This window comes from Canis lupus, chromosome 26, assembly GCF_003254725.2.
Source record: "Canis lupus dingo isolate Sandy chromosome 26, ASM325472v2, whole genome shotgun sequence".
In the NCBI taxonomy this organism is placed as follows: Eukaryota; Metazoa; Chordata; class Mammalia; order Carnivora; family Canidae; genus Canis; species Canis lupus.
The window spans coordinates 36,292,471-36,308,876 of NC_064268.1; the positions used below are offsets into that span (position 1 = coordinate 36,292,471).

The 16,406-nt window shown below is 41.0% G+C and overlaps 1 protein-coding gene across 2 annotated transcripts in view; it reads left to right on the forward strand.

The window, feature by feature from the left end:
• The window catches only part of A1CF (APOBEC1 complementation factor), an 82,671-nt gene that overhangs the window by 12,119 nt on the left and 54,146 nt on the right, over positions 1 to 16,406 (forward strand). For both annotated transcript variants that reach the window (XM_025441439.3, XM_025441440.3), the window contains exon 2: positions 14,405 to 14,548. In XM_025441439.3, the coding sequence (XP_025297224.1) occupies positions 14,450 to 14,548 (99 nt within the window). In that variant the 5' untranslated portion in view covers positions 14,405 to 14,449. The remainder of the gene's footprint in view (positions 1 to 14,404; positions 14,549 to 16,406) is intronic.

A 16,406-nucleotide genomic window follows, 5' to 3' on the forward strand; every position in this document is an offset into this window, starting at 1 on the left:
CAAGAGGAGCAACAAGTGAGAGTAGACGTGAACACAACACACGATAAAGGTCAAGATCAGACTTCATGAGGAGGCTGTTCCGATACAGAGGCTTTAAGGGCTTCCGCAGTCATAATTCCCAGACCCGGGGAGGTGCTTCGCCGGCGACGTGAGCCGACTGCGCCCCACGCCTGGGCCCGTCTCTCCTCCAGGCTGGCCTTCCTCACTGCCCACCGCCCTTCCTTCCTCTCGCGCCTGCTCCCCCTCGGCGGGGCCAGCAAGTCACAGTAGGAATATAAACTGCTTATCGGTCGGTCCTCATGGAAACAGAGTTAAAAACAACTCACTTGAGCCAGACTCTAGTCAGAATGCGATTATTTTTTTATGGTATTTCTAGCCCCTAGCAATTAAGAAAAGATTTGCTCAATAGGAATGCTGAAAATGTAAATAATTATTAGAGAAAAAATGGAATCATCCTCCCTTTTGTCCTATCATCTCGTGTCTACCTTTTACAGGCCTTTTCTTCTCTTTAATACAACGTCCTTTACATGGTGTCTAGCCCGTCTATGTGACAGGTGGGGCAAATTCAGTCACTGTCCACTGTTTCGACACTCAACATGTAGAGACTAGAGCTTCACTTTGGAGGCTGACACCATAACCATCTCCCGGGGCCCCAGCCCGGACCAGGTCACTCTGAATCCCTCTGTGGGGGTGGGTCGAGGATGCTGCCCAGGACAGGTGACTCTAATGTAAAGCCAGGCAGGGAGTCTGCTCTTTCCCCTAGCTCCTGCAGCTCTTAGCTGTCGTCAGCTCATGTCGACCAAAACTATTCTTTTTTTTTTTTTTAAGATTTTATTTATTTATTCATGAGAGAGAGAGAGAGAGAGAGAGAGGCAGAGACACAAGCAGAGGGAGAAGCAGGCTCCACGCAGGGAGCCCGATGCGGGACTCAATCCTGGGTCTCCAGGATCAGGCCCTGGGCTGAAGGTGGTGCTAAACCGCTGAGCCACCTGGGCTGCCCTTAAATTATTTTTCCTTTTTTTTTCTTCTTTTTTTTTTCTAGTTTGGAATATGCCATAGAGTGATACAATGTTTTAAGGATAGGGTCCTGCTTAGGAAGTCATGGTAAGTGACAATTAAGGAATTCGTTCAAACCGGACACATCCTCTGAGCAGAAGATTATAGTGAAGTTGACTTCCAGGGCATACAAGGGGCGCCCGGGGGCTCAGTGGGTGAAACATCTGCCTTTGACTCAGGTCATGACCTTGGGGTCCTGGGATCCAGCGGCTTCAAGTTCTGGCCTCAGGGAGGAGTCTGCTTCTCCCTTGGCCTCTCCCACCCAGCCCCACTTCCCGCTCATGCTCATTCTCTTTCAAATAAATAAATCCTTAAAAAAAAGAAATTGAGGAGGGGGAGATTTAACAGAGGGACTATGACTTGCTAAAATCCAAGAATGCGTGCAGTTAAATCTTAAAGTTCTCTTTTGACAAAGCACGTGTAGGTTAATGCTTTCTTGCCTGCATTTCCTTGTGTAATTTACAGTTTCAAGCTAAATCCCAGGGATTTGATGGCTTCTCGTTGATATTTAAAGGGCATTTTAAGCAAATAAATGTGAAATGTCTTTTGAAGCAGATCAAATGTTCCTACCCTATTCTACCCACTTAAGAATATGCTAAAAAGCAGGAGGCGTTCCCATTGGGCCACAAATTATGCGGTTTTGGATACACTTTTTAAATGAAAATATATGGTTCTACTTGAAATTAACTTTTCCCTCAAACAAAACAAAATGAATGTCTCCGTGTCAGGACCGTCTTGCAAGAATGATGACATGCTTAACTTGCCCAAGAGTTCGGGTTTTTCTTTTCAGATGAGATTGTATCTGATTCCTGACTGTGAATCAGTACTTAAAAGAAAATAAGAAGGACAAAAATATCAGAAGGACATACCTTCTCACTCCTTGCATGTTTACAATGCTGAGATTTAGTCCAGGGGTGTGTGTGCATATCGATACGTATACATATACATGTCTGCACAGATAAGGACGTACCCAAAAATCATAATACAGTCATTTGTCTATTATACATCTGCTTGTTCTTCTCTGATAACTTTAAGTCCATAGTTCCAATGGAATTTTTTTCTGGTATAGCTTTATTTTCTCCATAGATATTTTGATAACAGTGCAATTTCCGTCGTGTCTTAGGTTTTGCTATCTTAAGTTATTCTATCTAGGACTCCAAACGGCTCTCAATAAGACGGTGTATAGATTTAAACATCACGCTGTCATCAAACTATCAGCTGGCCCAAAGCATCTTTGCAAAATAACCGTTTCTTGACAAAATTTCATCCGTCAGCATTGCTTCTCTACAGCTGTTAACATCTTGCCTTAAGAGGAGGATATACCTTCTAGGTGGAATAGGCAACTTCGCTAGTCAGGGCTGTCACTGAGGGAGGAGAGAGAGCAAAATAAAGGATTAGAGAGAGCAAGAAATAGAACACAGGAAAGAGGAACTCTGTGGACGTTGGAAGGTAGAGACAGAGGGACAGAGAGGAGATCCCACTCCCAAAATAGTTGCATTTGGTGCCTATGGGGAGGACTTGTGTCCACTAGCCAGCAACGCACCACATCAGGTGTTTGACCCATAGCTGGCTCCCTCCTCTCTGGCTATCTCTAATCCAGAAGAGCTAATGTTCAATGGGAAGAAGGAACCAACACTTTAGATGTAAGAATAGAAATTCACGTGGAATCCAAGCCCCATCCTGTCAAGTGATACATCCCCTGGTCATCTCTGAAGGCTCCACATTCTGCCATAAATGTATAGGGCATGAGGCTTCAGGGGTATAACCGGGTGCATAGCAGAGAGCTGGCAATGACCGTGTATCCATTCTGGACCGTGTCCAAAGGGGGCCAGATCTTGAATGTGTCCAGGTGAACCCATCAGAGTAGGGCCTGCCCACAGGCCTACTCAGATGATAATAGCTCGTTTTCTTTCCAGCAAAGAGTCTAAGTCATTGTAGTGCTTCCGATGACCCAAGCCACCTGGCACTATGGAAGAGGACACAGGCTCACAGTGTCGGCTTCCTCAGTTTCATCGTGGCATCACGGGGTTCCTCACAAAAACGCTTTAGGCAAAGCTGGATAGATATTGTAACCTCTCTACTCCTTCGGCACCATTCACCTACGTTTTTAAGGTGAATATAGTAATGAGGAACACAGACTCTGGCGCCACGGTACCTGCATTCAAATTATGGGTCTGCCACTTGTTACCTGGGTGACTTTGGACACGTTAACCAACCTCCCTAACTTGATTTATGACCTGCATCATAGGAATGATAATGCCAACCCCACTGAGTTTTTATGGAATTAAATGAATTGGGTTTACAGTCTCTAGCACATAGCATATAATAAGCGCTTAGGAATCGTTAGCCCTGTTTGTTTTTTTGAAATATTTTCAAATTTTGCTACATAATAGGCAAAGCCAAAGCATCTTGGGTTTTAATTTACCTTTTCTCATCTGATGACTATATTTAAATAAGTTTACAAACTCTTTTTTATATCCTTTTTCTGTTAATTGACTGCTCATGACCTTTGCTCATTTGTCCACATCAGCAGAAAAATCAATCTTATTATTCAATCAATCTTCATTATTGATCAAAAGTATTCTTTGTGTATTACAGATACTGATTCTTGGTGTAGCCTATAAAAGTAGCAATCATTTTCTTCCTGTTTGTGGCTTCTTTTTAACTTTATTGTACCATTACAGATATGTGTAATTTTTTTTTTTTTTACTTATTTGAGAGAGAGAGAGAGTGCACGCGCACACATGCCCATGTGATGGGCAGAGCGGCAGAGGGCCATGGAGAGAGGGAGAACCCCAAGCAAACTCCCTGCTGAGCACAGAGCTCCACATGGGGCTGGATCCCAGCACCCTGAGATCACAACCTGAGCTGAAACCAAGAGTCAGATGCTTAACTGACTGTGGCACCCTGGCACCCCAAATCTGTTAGCCTTTTTATTTTTGGTGGTTGATATGCCTGGTTAGGAAGCCCTTCTGCTTCGCAAGAGAACAAAAATGTTCCCCCATATTTTCTTCCAGTAGTTATAGTGTTTTTAAAGGTTTTTTTTCATTAATCCACTTAGAATTTTGGTATATGCCATGAGAGGGTAAGCCAACTTTCTTCTCAAAGTGTCTATGATCTATCTTTTGAAATAACACCTATCAGCAAATTCCAGCATGAACAAAACTATAGTCTAGACTTCTTTTTTTCTTTCCATTAAAATCTGTTTGTCTATTCCTATGGCTGTTTTAATTTGAACTTTTAATCAGGCTGGTCCCCGGGGAATGCTATACGTTCAGTACATGTCGTGGCATTTCCCAACTTTTTCCTACCAGATGAACTTTAGACCTAATTTGTCAAATTTAAAAATAATTTTATTGGGGTTTAAATTGGCATTTCATTAGATTGATAATATGGGAAGAATGGATATTTTTCAATAAGAACATTTCCATGTATCCGGGCCTTCCTTAGATCCTTCAGCGTAATTTTACCATTTTCTTCATAAAGAGTTTGGATACTTCACATTACATTTATTCTTACAAGTTTTGTTTATTTTGTTTAGATCTCATTTCATTTGCCATTTCTTCTTCAAGGATGAACTTGTTTTTACTTTTCTTGTAGTATTCCTTTATTCAAATTGCTGTGCACAGTTGATTTACTTGTCTTGAATAAGAATGGATGATTGCAATGTTTCACTATTAAGTATGTTTGCTGTGTGTTTCTGATGATCTTCATCAATTTAAGGATGCTTTTTTCTATTACTAACAATCTATCTTTTTTCTAAACCAATAGTGGCTGCTCAATTAAGTGCTAATTTTAATTTATGGGGGTGATCATGTTTTTTCTTCTTCATCACTGAAATGAATTAAATGAATAGAATCCCTAAGGTGGCATGGTCTTTGTATTTTGGTGATAAATGCATTGTATGTTAGTATTTTGATAATTTGCTGTATGTAGTTCATATCTAGACTTATATGTGATATTGAGGTCTATAGTTTTCTATTTTGTGGTGTATTTGTCTGGCTTTGTATCAGAGATATGAAATTATTGGTAGATTTAGTATCAGTTTTCCATTATTCTGTATACTTCAAAAGGCTCTCTATAATGAAAGAATTATTTTTTAAATGATTTGTAAGACTTTCCCAGTAAAACCACCTGGACCTTATGGTATTTAGGAGGAAAACAGTGAGTTTTTTCATCACAGTGTGTGGTTATTAGCTTATTCAAATTTTTACTTTACCCTTGAATTTTCTAGATAACTGGTCACTGCATCTGTATTTGTCAACATATTGATAAAAAGATCAAGAGTCTCTCATCTGTGGCTACATCCATTTTTCCCACCTGTTTTTGGAATTGGTTTCTCCTTTTCCACTTTGTCAAAGTGGCCAGAGGTGCTAGTTTGCCAAATTTTCAATTGGCTTCTGCCTTTGTCAAGTCTACAGATTTTTCTGTCTTACTAATTTATGTTTGATTCCTTCTGATTTCATTACGTCTACTTTGTTCTGTTCCTGGCCTGTTTAGCTGGACCCTTGTAGTGATTTTCAGTATTTTTTTCTAATTAATGATCAACAGTTTCCCCGGAATAGGATCTTGACCCCCATCTTAGTCTTTGATGACTTGTTCTCATTGGCATTCATTTGTCAGCATCATTTAACTTTTTAAAGTTTTAGAGTAAGGGCTATGTATTATAGAAAACTAAAAATAACCGAAGGAAAATGACAAACTGATTTGTTTACCTAGTTAGCCTTTTATAACGCCTTACGAAGATGAAAGTTAACACGAAGGAAATCAGACTACCCCTGCTGTTTTTAGTCTGCTTTCTTTTGACTTGATTCTATTCACAAATAGCTGTCTGAATTATATATCCTACTAGAACAGCAGTTTTATTAGCTGCACTGTACTGCAACTTATTCAAATATTCATTAATCACTGATATTTAGGTCGTATCTAATTCTCATCACAACATTAACATGCTCTTTGACACACACACATGTACACACACACACACACACACATACACTGAAGACCTTCTGGATTTTTCCTACTGAGAAGTGACAACAAACACATGAACAATCAGGTCAATTATTAAAGCAACATGAAAGTCAACATAACGCATTCAAAACTGTGTTCCTCTTTCCCTCGAACAATTTCTAGAAAGAATAACCTAGCAGATGATCATAGATGATGTTAAGAAGAGTCAGCCAAGGCAGCAGATAAGGAACAAGAAAGAAATATTTATTGAGCATCTTCTGTATGCCCAGCACTTTATTAGGTGCTTTCCTATCCATTATCTGATTTATTTGGTCCTTTGCTAAAAGACAAAAACAGAAAAACAAACAAAACCTCCTTCAAGTTAGGTGTCAGTGCTCCTGTTTATTTTTTTTAATATTTTATTTTTTATTTACTCATGAGAGACAGAGAGAGAGAGGCAGAGACACAGGCAGAGGGAAAAGCAGGCTCCACGCAGGGAGCCCAATGTGGGACTCGATCCCAGGACCCCGGGGTCATGCCCTGGGCCCAAAGCAGATGCTCAACCACTGAGCCACCCAGGGATCCCATCAGTGCTCCTGTTCTTAGAACCAGGGTCTTAGAAAAATTAAAATCATGGTGGCAGGACGTAAATTTCAATGCAAGCTTGTCTTTCTCAGAGAAGTGCAACCTACTATAGAAGAAGGATTTTTTTTCAATAATTATAAGTTAATGTATCTACTATGAACAACTTTAATTTTTCTTTATTTTAAGCCTTGTCTAGGTTCAAATTGACCAGGCCCAAATTAACATAGGATTCATTTCTAATGCCTTATGAATATAGAAGGGATTCTGACTAACTTAATTATTTTGGCTAATAATATATCGGTTTTTAAAAATAAGACACTGCATATTGGGACTTGGTGGGATGTTTTTATGGCTACATTTTGGAATTTTATTTTTTTTAAGATTTTACTTATTTATTCATGAGAGACACAGAGAGAGGCAGAGGGAGAAGCAGGCTCCCTGCAGGGAGCCTGACATGGGACTCGATCCCGGGACCCCAGGATCACACCCTGGGCCAAAGGCAGACACTTAACCACTGAGCCACCCAGGTGCACCCGTGGAATTTTATGTGTGCATATCCTCTGTTAATTTTGCCATGGTTCATGACACACGGCCAACTATAGAGCTATCACATGGATTCACTTCCAAAATAAACTTAAGACCAATTGTAAACATTTCTAAGGAGACCGCTGGAGCTAGTTTATATTTCTTTATCAAGTAACCCATAGTAATATTGACTTAGCATCATTAGGCAAATGCATAAACTTTGGTCATCAATCCTTCACAGACCATGTCAATTCACCTGGAAGTCCTTCTGTGTAAAATCCCCAGGAGATACTAAATGCTTGGAACTAACAATAAAACCACTTGTACAACTTGCATGCTGTGTTAGAGTTACATCCAGCCTATGTCATGCAACATGGGCTCATGAATGCTGGAGAAGCCTGGGTTGGATCTGGAGGGATCCTGGTGGCACTGGATGCTACCACCAACCTTGCTCACATAGGCCCCAGTGTCCCCTGCTTGGTTACAAAGGAACACCTCCCCTCTGCTTAGCAAGTCAGAACCAATGTTTCCCTCCACTCAGTGTCCTTATTCCTCCTCTTTGGAAAAAGTCCATAAAATACATACAGAAACCCTAACATTAACAAAACTACTCTATCTCCTGGCTAAATCATCTAGCACATTGCTGAGCATGTAGCAGATATTCCTTTAATACCTGTGGATCTTCTGTTAAAGTTGAGAATAATTGTTTTGTGTTTAAACCAAGGAGGCTGGTCACTTGAATCTCTGTCTTAATCCTTCCTCTCCGTCTTGTTCTCCTCAGCCTCACACACACCACTGCGCCTGCTTTAACTTTTCCAAGCTACTTTAACTGCACACGTTTTGTGTGCCTTCCATCATGCACCTCTTACTTTTGTCTGTCTTGCCTGGTTTACTATTAAAAAAAAAAAAAAAAAAAAAAAACTTGTTTTCCCTCTTTCTCTGTTGCCATAGCTGCCAACTTATGCTCCGCTAGGGTGCTAATCTGCCAACACTGCCTAACTTTAGGCAAATCCAAATAAATATCACTGAAAATCCTCTCTTTGTTTTCCTTCCACATCTGGTGAGCTCAATTTACATGTACAATTTTTCCATATGCTTTTCTTCTTTATGGACTTGGGCTATGAAGAAAGGGCAGCATACAGTACCCCCCTCATGGCTGTAGAGGAGGAAAGTCAGCAGGTGCTCCCCCACTTGCTTCTCTCTTGCCTCCTTCCTGTCTTTGTATCCCTGGCATCTTCCCCGAGCCAGGACCCACTAGTACCCGAGGCAATCAGGGTCAAGGGTCAGGAACAGCAGCTCTAACCTTACCCAACAGAGAACTCTGGAAATTTTTACTGAAAGGTCTCAACCAAATGAGGAGGTGAGATGTTCACTCCAATCCACTGTGACTTTCAGAAAGGCATAAATCTTGAACCCTCAATAACTTCTGGGTCCTTCTTTTTCCAAAGAAATAGGGACGATGTTGCAAATATAAAACCAGAAAGGCATTGAAAAGAAGAAAAGTGAATTCAAATGTCAATCCTATTTGTCGATCGCTTTGTATTCAAAATTTGACTCCTCTTGTCTCTCCCCGAAATACAAGAACATATTTGTAAATTCAGGGAAACCACTGACATCCATTTCTCACAAAATGTAAATTCACTCCAGGTTTGAACTTTCTAGAAGTGGTTGGAGCAAAAAGAATAGTAAATAGTAGGAGATTAGATGCAGATTCCGTTTACTTCAGATCGGGCGTAAGTTACCATCATTTATAAAATGCTAGTCCAAGGTCTTTCATTTTTTTCTCCAAGTTATTTATCGAACACTTAGCATAAGGTCAGGCTAAGCCTTCTGGGCAAAGAAAGAAGAGTCCAGCACAGTCCCCACACTCAAGGAGTTCCCGGTGTAGTGAGAAAGACAGCCGTGTAAGCAGATAATTCCAATATTATATGCAATAGTACATGGGCTCTCAGGCTCTCTTGAGAGTGCTAAGGACGTGGCACCTAATGTTACCCAGGGAGGGTATCAAAGGAAGGCTCACAGAGCAGACATTTTGATCCAATTTGGAAAGATAACAGGGCCAAGGTGGTGAAGGTTAGATGTGGGAAGGGAAGGGAACAGCAGTCCAAGTAGAGAGTGGGCAAGTGTAAGAAAACCTGGTGGCCCAAGGGGGCAGGGAAAGGAGTGAGAACACCAGAAGGGAATCCAGTCCTGGAGGGACAATGGATCATGCTAAGCGCGTGAGACTTCATCTTCCCAGAAAGTGATTTTGAAATGTTACCCCTCGGAATTAGAGATTACTTATAATAATAATTAATAATAATTAAAATAATAGGTAACCCTCAATGGGCAGTTATTAAATGCCAGGAACCACTTTAAATATTTTAAATCTCTTCATATTTAATCCTTGAAACAACTCTATGAAGTAGGGACTCTTACTGTCCTAACACTTTCTAGGTAAGGAAATGGAGACTCGGGGTCTCCCTAGAGCGAAGGGAGGCAGAGCAACAGGAGCGGGGAACATCTTCACCTAACAGGTTTGCTGATGAGCGTCCATTTGAACAAAGCATCCCTTCCCTAAGAAAACGCACACTTTCTTCACTCAGCCATTCTCATCCAGGCAACAGTCCTTTTCCCCAAAACCATGGAATGTCTTCCTGCAGAACCTGAGAAGGTGGGGTGCTCGGTGATTATGCTGTGTCTCCCTTTCTCCTTTTGTTTTAGTCATAGATACCTGGGCCTACCTCCCACCTAGCACTCACTCTGTGCCAGGAATGCTCTCAAAGCTCTCTCAACGTATTTACTCATATAATACAACGGCTCTAGGAGAAATACTCCTGCTTCCAGAGTTGAGGATGTACGGATATCAAGAGGTTCAGGAACTTTCCAGGGACACAGTAAGAACCAGAAGGAGGATTGGAATCCAGGTGTCTAGCTCCAAGGTCTGCATCCCTATTCAGGCTTCATCTTACTTGACATGATAGGACATGCTCATCTCATCACTCATTTGTTCTCAAAATCCCTTCTTCACTTGGCTTTTCATTCACCTCCTTCACCCGGTTCTCCTCCTGCCTTTCTGACTATTCCAGCTCATTCTCCTCTGTCTCCCTGACTTCCAAGAGTTGGAGTGTGCGCCCTCACCCCCCCCAAGCCCAATCCTTGGACCTACTTTTTACACTCAGCTCATAGATGATCTCACCCAATTTCATAGCTTAAATATCATCTCTCGGCAGATAGCTTCCCAACTAGTACCTCCGGCCTGGAACACTCCCAGGAAATCCCAGCTCGTGGACCTAACTGTACACTCAGGCTCTCCATGTGGCTATTAATAGGCATCTCAAAACCAGCATGCCGACCGTGGAGCTCCGACTCTTCCCCATCTGAGCTAACAGCAGTTCCATTCTTCTAGTTGCCTGGGCCAGAAAACTGATGTCATCCTTAACTCCTCACTTTTTATCCCATGATGTGTCCAATTCATCTGTAGAGTTTATCCACAATACCTGCTTTTCACCACCCCCAGTTCATCACTACTCCTTCTTGTCCAGAAGGTGCCATGGTTTCACTGGTCTCCCTACTTCACCTCATGAGCCGTCTGCTGACTAGAGTGAGGTCAGAGGTGAGTGAGGCCCTACCTCCAATGCAGCATCAAGAAACTCAGGAATCAAGACAAGTGGTGTTTTCATGCAACATTTTAAAAAATCAGAATCTATGCAAAAAAAAAAAAAAAAACCATAAAAATGCACAAAACAGCAAAGTCGATAGTGAACACATGACTAGAGCGTTTGCATGACTCACCTCAGTCCCAGCCCTGCCTGACTCCCTTCAGTGTCAGAGTGACCTTGTTAAACATCTTGTTGATCCTCTGGCTTGACATCTCAGAGCAAAAGCCAAAAGCCAAAGTCCTCACCATGACCTGCAAGATTCTTTATGGCCGGGGCCACCACTATCTCTCTGATAACTCCTACTTCTGACCTCACTAACCCAGCTCTGGGCCCTCCCCACAGGCCTGCTCCCTGTTCCATCACCAAGCTCCCACCTCAGGGCCCTCACGGCTGCAGGCCCTCTGCCTAGAATGGTTTCCCCCAGACACATCCCTCGCGTCACCAGGTCTCTTCCCAAATTCACCCCATCAGGATCACACCTGTCTAACATTTCACTCCTCCCGCACACACACTTCACGTTCCTCTTTATTTTTTTTTTCTCCTCGGAAATTATCATTAGCACCTATGTATTTTACATGCTTATTGTCTCTCTCATCCTCTATAAAACTCCATGTTTTTTGCAGGGAGAGGGGTTTGTTTTGTTCTCTGCTATTCCCCCAATGTCTCAAAGAATTCTAGAATGGTAGTAGGTACTCAGTATATGTTCTTAAAGAATAACTGATACTCACTGAGAAGTATGTTCATATGCTTAACCACTCACGCGTGTTCTCCTGGGGCACCAATGTTCCTAATGGCTGCTTTGTATAGGTTTTTTTTTTTTTTTTTTTTTTTTTGTATAGGTTTTAAATCCTGTTGCCGGGATCCCTGGGTGGCGCAGCGGTTTGGCGCCTGCCTTTGGCCCAGGGCGCGATCCTGGAGACCCAGGATCGAATCCCACATCAGGCTCCCGGTGCATGGAGCCTGCTTCTCCCTCTGCCTATGTCTCTGCCTCTCTCTCTCTCTCTGTGACTATCATAAATAAATTAAAAAAAAATTAAAAAAAAAAATAAATCCTGTTGCCTACATAAGTTACACTGGGAACCAGTCTTTCAAAACGCAGTGGTCTCAGATCTGAACAATTATGGGATGTTAAATTAGAAAATGTATTGCACAATCTCTCTCCCAAATTGACCAAATTTAACAGAAGTTTAACTTGCTTAAAAAAATATTTATCTGGGATCCAAGTTCATCCTTCAGGTTAGGTCAATGTTGGGAGAGGGGATTGTTCTTGAGAAACGAGCATCGAAGCTCAGGTATCTCTTGTAGCAAATTCTGAATCTTCCTGCTATACCTCCATTTCTAATGACCTGACATTATGTTGAGAGGTTCTAGAGATTTCCGCAACAATGGCAGGGTGAGTTTCTGCGATCAAAAGACCTGTCCTACGTAAAAAGTGTTTTCAATTATCTTTACTAATCATTAACTAAAACCAAGGGTAGGTCTTGCAAATAAAACTTGTCGTTTCACCATGAGCTGTTATTTTTTGCTGGAAAAGGTGAAGCTCAGCAAAGAATAAACCCACAACTCGGCCAAAAGACAATAGACTTTGCCTTCAAACATCTGTAAGACACATGATGACTGACAGAACTAACCACCAGACCCCAGGCCACCCTTGGCCTCCCTGCTTTGGCAGGTTAAATCCAGCCCCAGCCCTGGTGCGGGGAGGGGGTAATGGGCTAGGCCGGGGGGAGAGGGGGTGTTTGAGAGGGTCCTGATGAAAAGACAATTTTAGCAACATTTGGGGAAAGTGCAAGAGTTACATTTTGTGCAAAAAGGCTACTTTTCTTTGGAAATCTTCCAAATGCCTTTCATAGTTTCACTTTTTAAGAGGACTTCTATTGTTTCATAGAGATTTCTATAACTCAGAAATTAGTTATAATTTCTATAAGCAGCCAGTTAGCATTACAAGCTGAATACAGGTCTCCTTTTACCCCCTACCCTGTAGCATCCTTAGAAAGATTGTTTGACATTATAAAGGTATCAGTAAAGCCACATGTCCCAACCTGGATGCTACAGGTCTATCAAAACAGCACCATCAGGAAAATTTGTCTTAGGCAAGATACAAAGTTAGAAAATAAAAAATCACTGCCTTTTGCAAAGGGCAGCAGCTGAACCTGGTACATTAACTTAATGGACTTAGCTGACTGTCTCCACCACACAATGCTTAGGGCGGGACAAGGAGAAGCTGGCGTGCAGACAGCACTGACTAATACTACTTGAGAGAATGAATGCGTAAAAATGGAATTGTCCAGGCTTAGCAGCAGGCAAGAATTATTAGAACAGTCAAGGGCAGGAGTGGCCATGCTTGTACGTGAAGCATGAAATTGTTCTGTCCCTATAATAGCTGATGAATAGTCTCCCCGAAATCTTCGCTTGTTTCCTGTATTCTGTTGAAAGTATTACTTTCTAGACAATGCTAGATGATGGTTGTCTATTATTTATTACCTTAATAGAACGCTTTAAATCTTCTATTGACATGATCACCTCAGCTTTACTTTTCACCCAATTTTTTACCTGTTTTCTATATTATTAATGGCCCATTCATTCAGAATCTTTAAATGGCCCCCAAAAGTTGTATAGGAAATCTCAGCGCATGGCACAGAAAGTTTTCAAAGGGCCTATGTTGAAAGGCACTCAATCTGCATGTGATTCAAATCACTGTAAAACACACTTCTGGCTTGGTTGACAGAGCACAGTAGGCAGAGTGAAAGCTCAGCCTCAGCGCAGAACCTTCCTGAGTCCTCACACTCAGGGAGCAGGTCAGCATACGCCCCTCTGCACTAGAAGCAATTATCCTATTTGCAGTAGGGTTCAAACTATGTTCCCAAATAAGAAGTACAGCCGATAAAATGCTGAAACTGCATCTTCTTATCTACACAAGCATGGAGATGTGCAAATCTAGAGTTCCTTAGATTTTTTTTTTTTTTTCTTTTTTGCAAAGGGCTTCCTGTCCTCTCCTGGGTGTTCTAAGTGATAGATGATCCTGGTATTAGTAGGCCCTTCTAGCACCACTTAAAAAAAATCTATTGTTCTTGTTTTATTAAAGCCTATGTGACCTCTTTATTATACAGACTAGTTTGCATGAGGGCCCCTGTATCTCTCATGCCAGCACAGTCGGTTCTAGAAATTTTATCTTTGGAGAGTAAGTAGATAAATGTTTTAGGTGACACATTAAGTAGATAAATAAAGCTCAGTCTCTCGGGATTTTAATACTTTATCCTAGTTGGTTTGATTTAGTAACCATGCTCTCTTCCCACATCTGCAAGGACCGTTCTGCATATTTTTAATTGACATGAGCTAATTTGTTTTTGAGCATTTGGTGACATTCTAAAATAATTGGATTGAGACTTACTGATCTGCATTCTAATTGGAGAAGGAGTATTGCTCGTTTTTTACTTCTAAATTTCAACTAAAATTGAATATTTTTTTTAAAAAAACTCTTTTTTTAATGAGGACATTTCACCAGCCGTGTTTGTGTGTGGCTGTTTGTTGCTCTAACCTTAACAACTTATTTATAGAGAATGTTTCCTGAAGGTGTCCTTCATGAGAAGGACAAGTTTGGACGTGGCAACAGTAATTTACTTAATTTATCTTAAATTTGGTTTCAGTGAGCAACCCTAATTAACCTGATTTTTTGCTGATAATCACTCTCAATGGAATCAAATCACAAATCCGGGGATGGATTGAGCGGCACCCAGAAGGAAGCAGCCCTCCGCGCACTGGTCCAGCGCACAGGATATAGCTTGGTCCAGGTAGGAACTTCTTGTGACATCTGCTGAGATCCACCACTGAATTCGCTGAATGGTGGGAATATTCCTGGTCCCAAGATGCAAAATATGAATGGTCTGCTGTGTAACTCTCAATGGATGTTCTTTCCTGGGGAGGGGGGGGTAGGCGGGGAGGGAGGAAGAAGTCACATCATTTCTGTGTTGTAGGTAACCCTACAGGTGATGTTCTTTCTACTCCGGGTTATCAGCTTAACCTTAACTGGTCATTTGAAAACAGAATCCATGTTCACAGTCATAGAGACTATCGTAGCTTTAAAAGACTGCTTTGGTATATGAGAAGGCAATTGGAATTCACTACCCAAAGTGGTTCTATGGCGTAGAACCACGCTACTGTTTCAAGAATCAGCAGAGAACAAACTATCCTGGAACTAGCCTTAGTTTCCAGAGAGATTCCCTACTGCAGAAGCAGGAAGACTTCCAGATGTGGGATCCCAGGAATGACCATTTGATCACCCTACCTATTCCCCAATGTTTTCTTGTAATGCCTACCCAGCTAAGTTTAGGATCCATAAGAATTTCTCTCCATGTTCAGTATTTTTAAAAAGGAAAAAGTCCTAAAACTGACTATTCATAGACATTGGTTGTTAAGAATTGTACATATATTTTTGCTGTTTCTATGGAAGTCTCCTTTGGAGAGGTTATAACACATTAAAAATAAAGCTAGTATTAGACATATTAACGATCTTACTTGAAGAAATATTGTTCCCCTTTTTACAGTTAAGACAAAGTATTTTCATTCTCAGCTATAGTCTTTCATATATACTTTTTGAACTTAACCAAACCCATATGCTATGACAAATACAAATTTCATTTGGATAACTATAAAACATACAGCATCCTTTGTCAGATTGTTACAAAGTATAACATTATGTTAGAAATTTTACCAAAAATAATTGAATTTTTCTTTTTACTTTCTTTTTGTCTGAAACACTCAAGCAGAAACAGTGGTAGTAGAAAGCATTTAAACCCTTTGAAAAGCAATTTATTAATATTTATATACAAAGATGTTTGCCTTCTGGAAATAAATCTGGAATGGTCCAAAATATAATGATAGGGATACATATAAACCTATCTAGTGTGGCATTATTTATAGTAACTCAAGATCACCAACCTAAATGTATAAAAGAACATTATTAAGTAAGCTATGAATATATAATCATTACATTCAACAAGCAGAACTTGATGAGAATTAACCACAAAGCAATGTAAATTGTCTATTTAATTTTATTCTAAGCACGCTCTTCCTTTTCCCCCAAATGAAATTCAGGGGAAGTCTCATGACTTTTCTAGTAACATTCAGGTAAAAAAATAAAATAAAATAAAAAATCTTCCACTAAATAATAATATGTCTAGTGCAGGATAATAGAAACTTCAAAGTTATAGCTATTTACTTTTCCAAAGATGTAAGAGTAGAGGGGGATTTCTATTTCGTCCTTTATGCTTTCAGAAGCACAATTTCCATGCCAGTCTGCTAACTATATTTTCTGACTCAGAGCTCAAGTAGAAGGAAGGGATCAAAGCGAAGGAGAGGAGGCAGGGTGTGCTTGACCAATAGTCAGTACTGGACTCTCTGGGCCCAGCAGGTAGGCTCATCAGAGACATCCTTAATTCCATTGTTGGGCATCTCCCACCTGGCTCCGCTCTCCTCTGTCCGGCCACTTCCCTGGGCCTCCGACTCCTTCTACACAGCTCTTTTTGACACACCAAGCAGCCCTCTTGGGGAAGACAGAAGAAACCCCGTGGCTCCTACATGTGGCCAAACTCTAGTCCCCTAGAAGTACTCACACATTCTCTGACCGGTAAAACAGGAAGTACAGTTGCC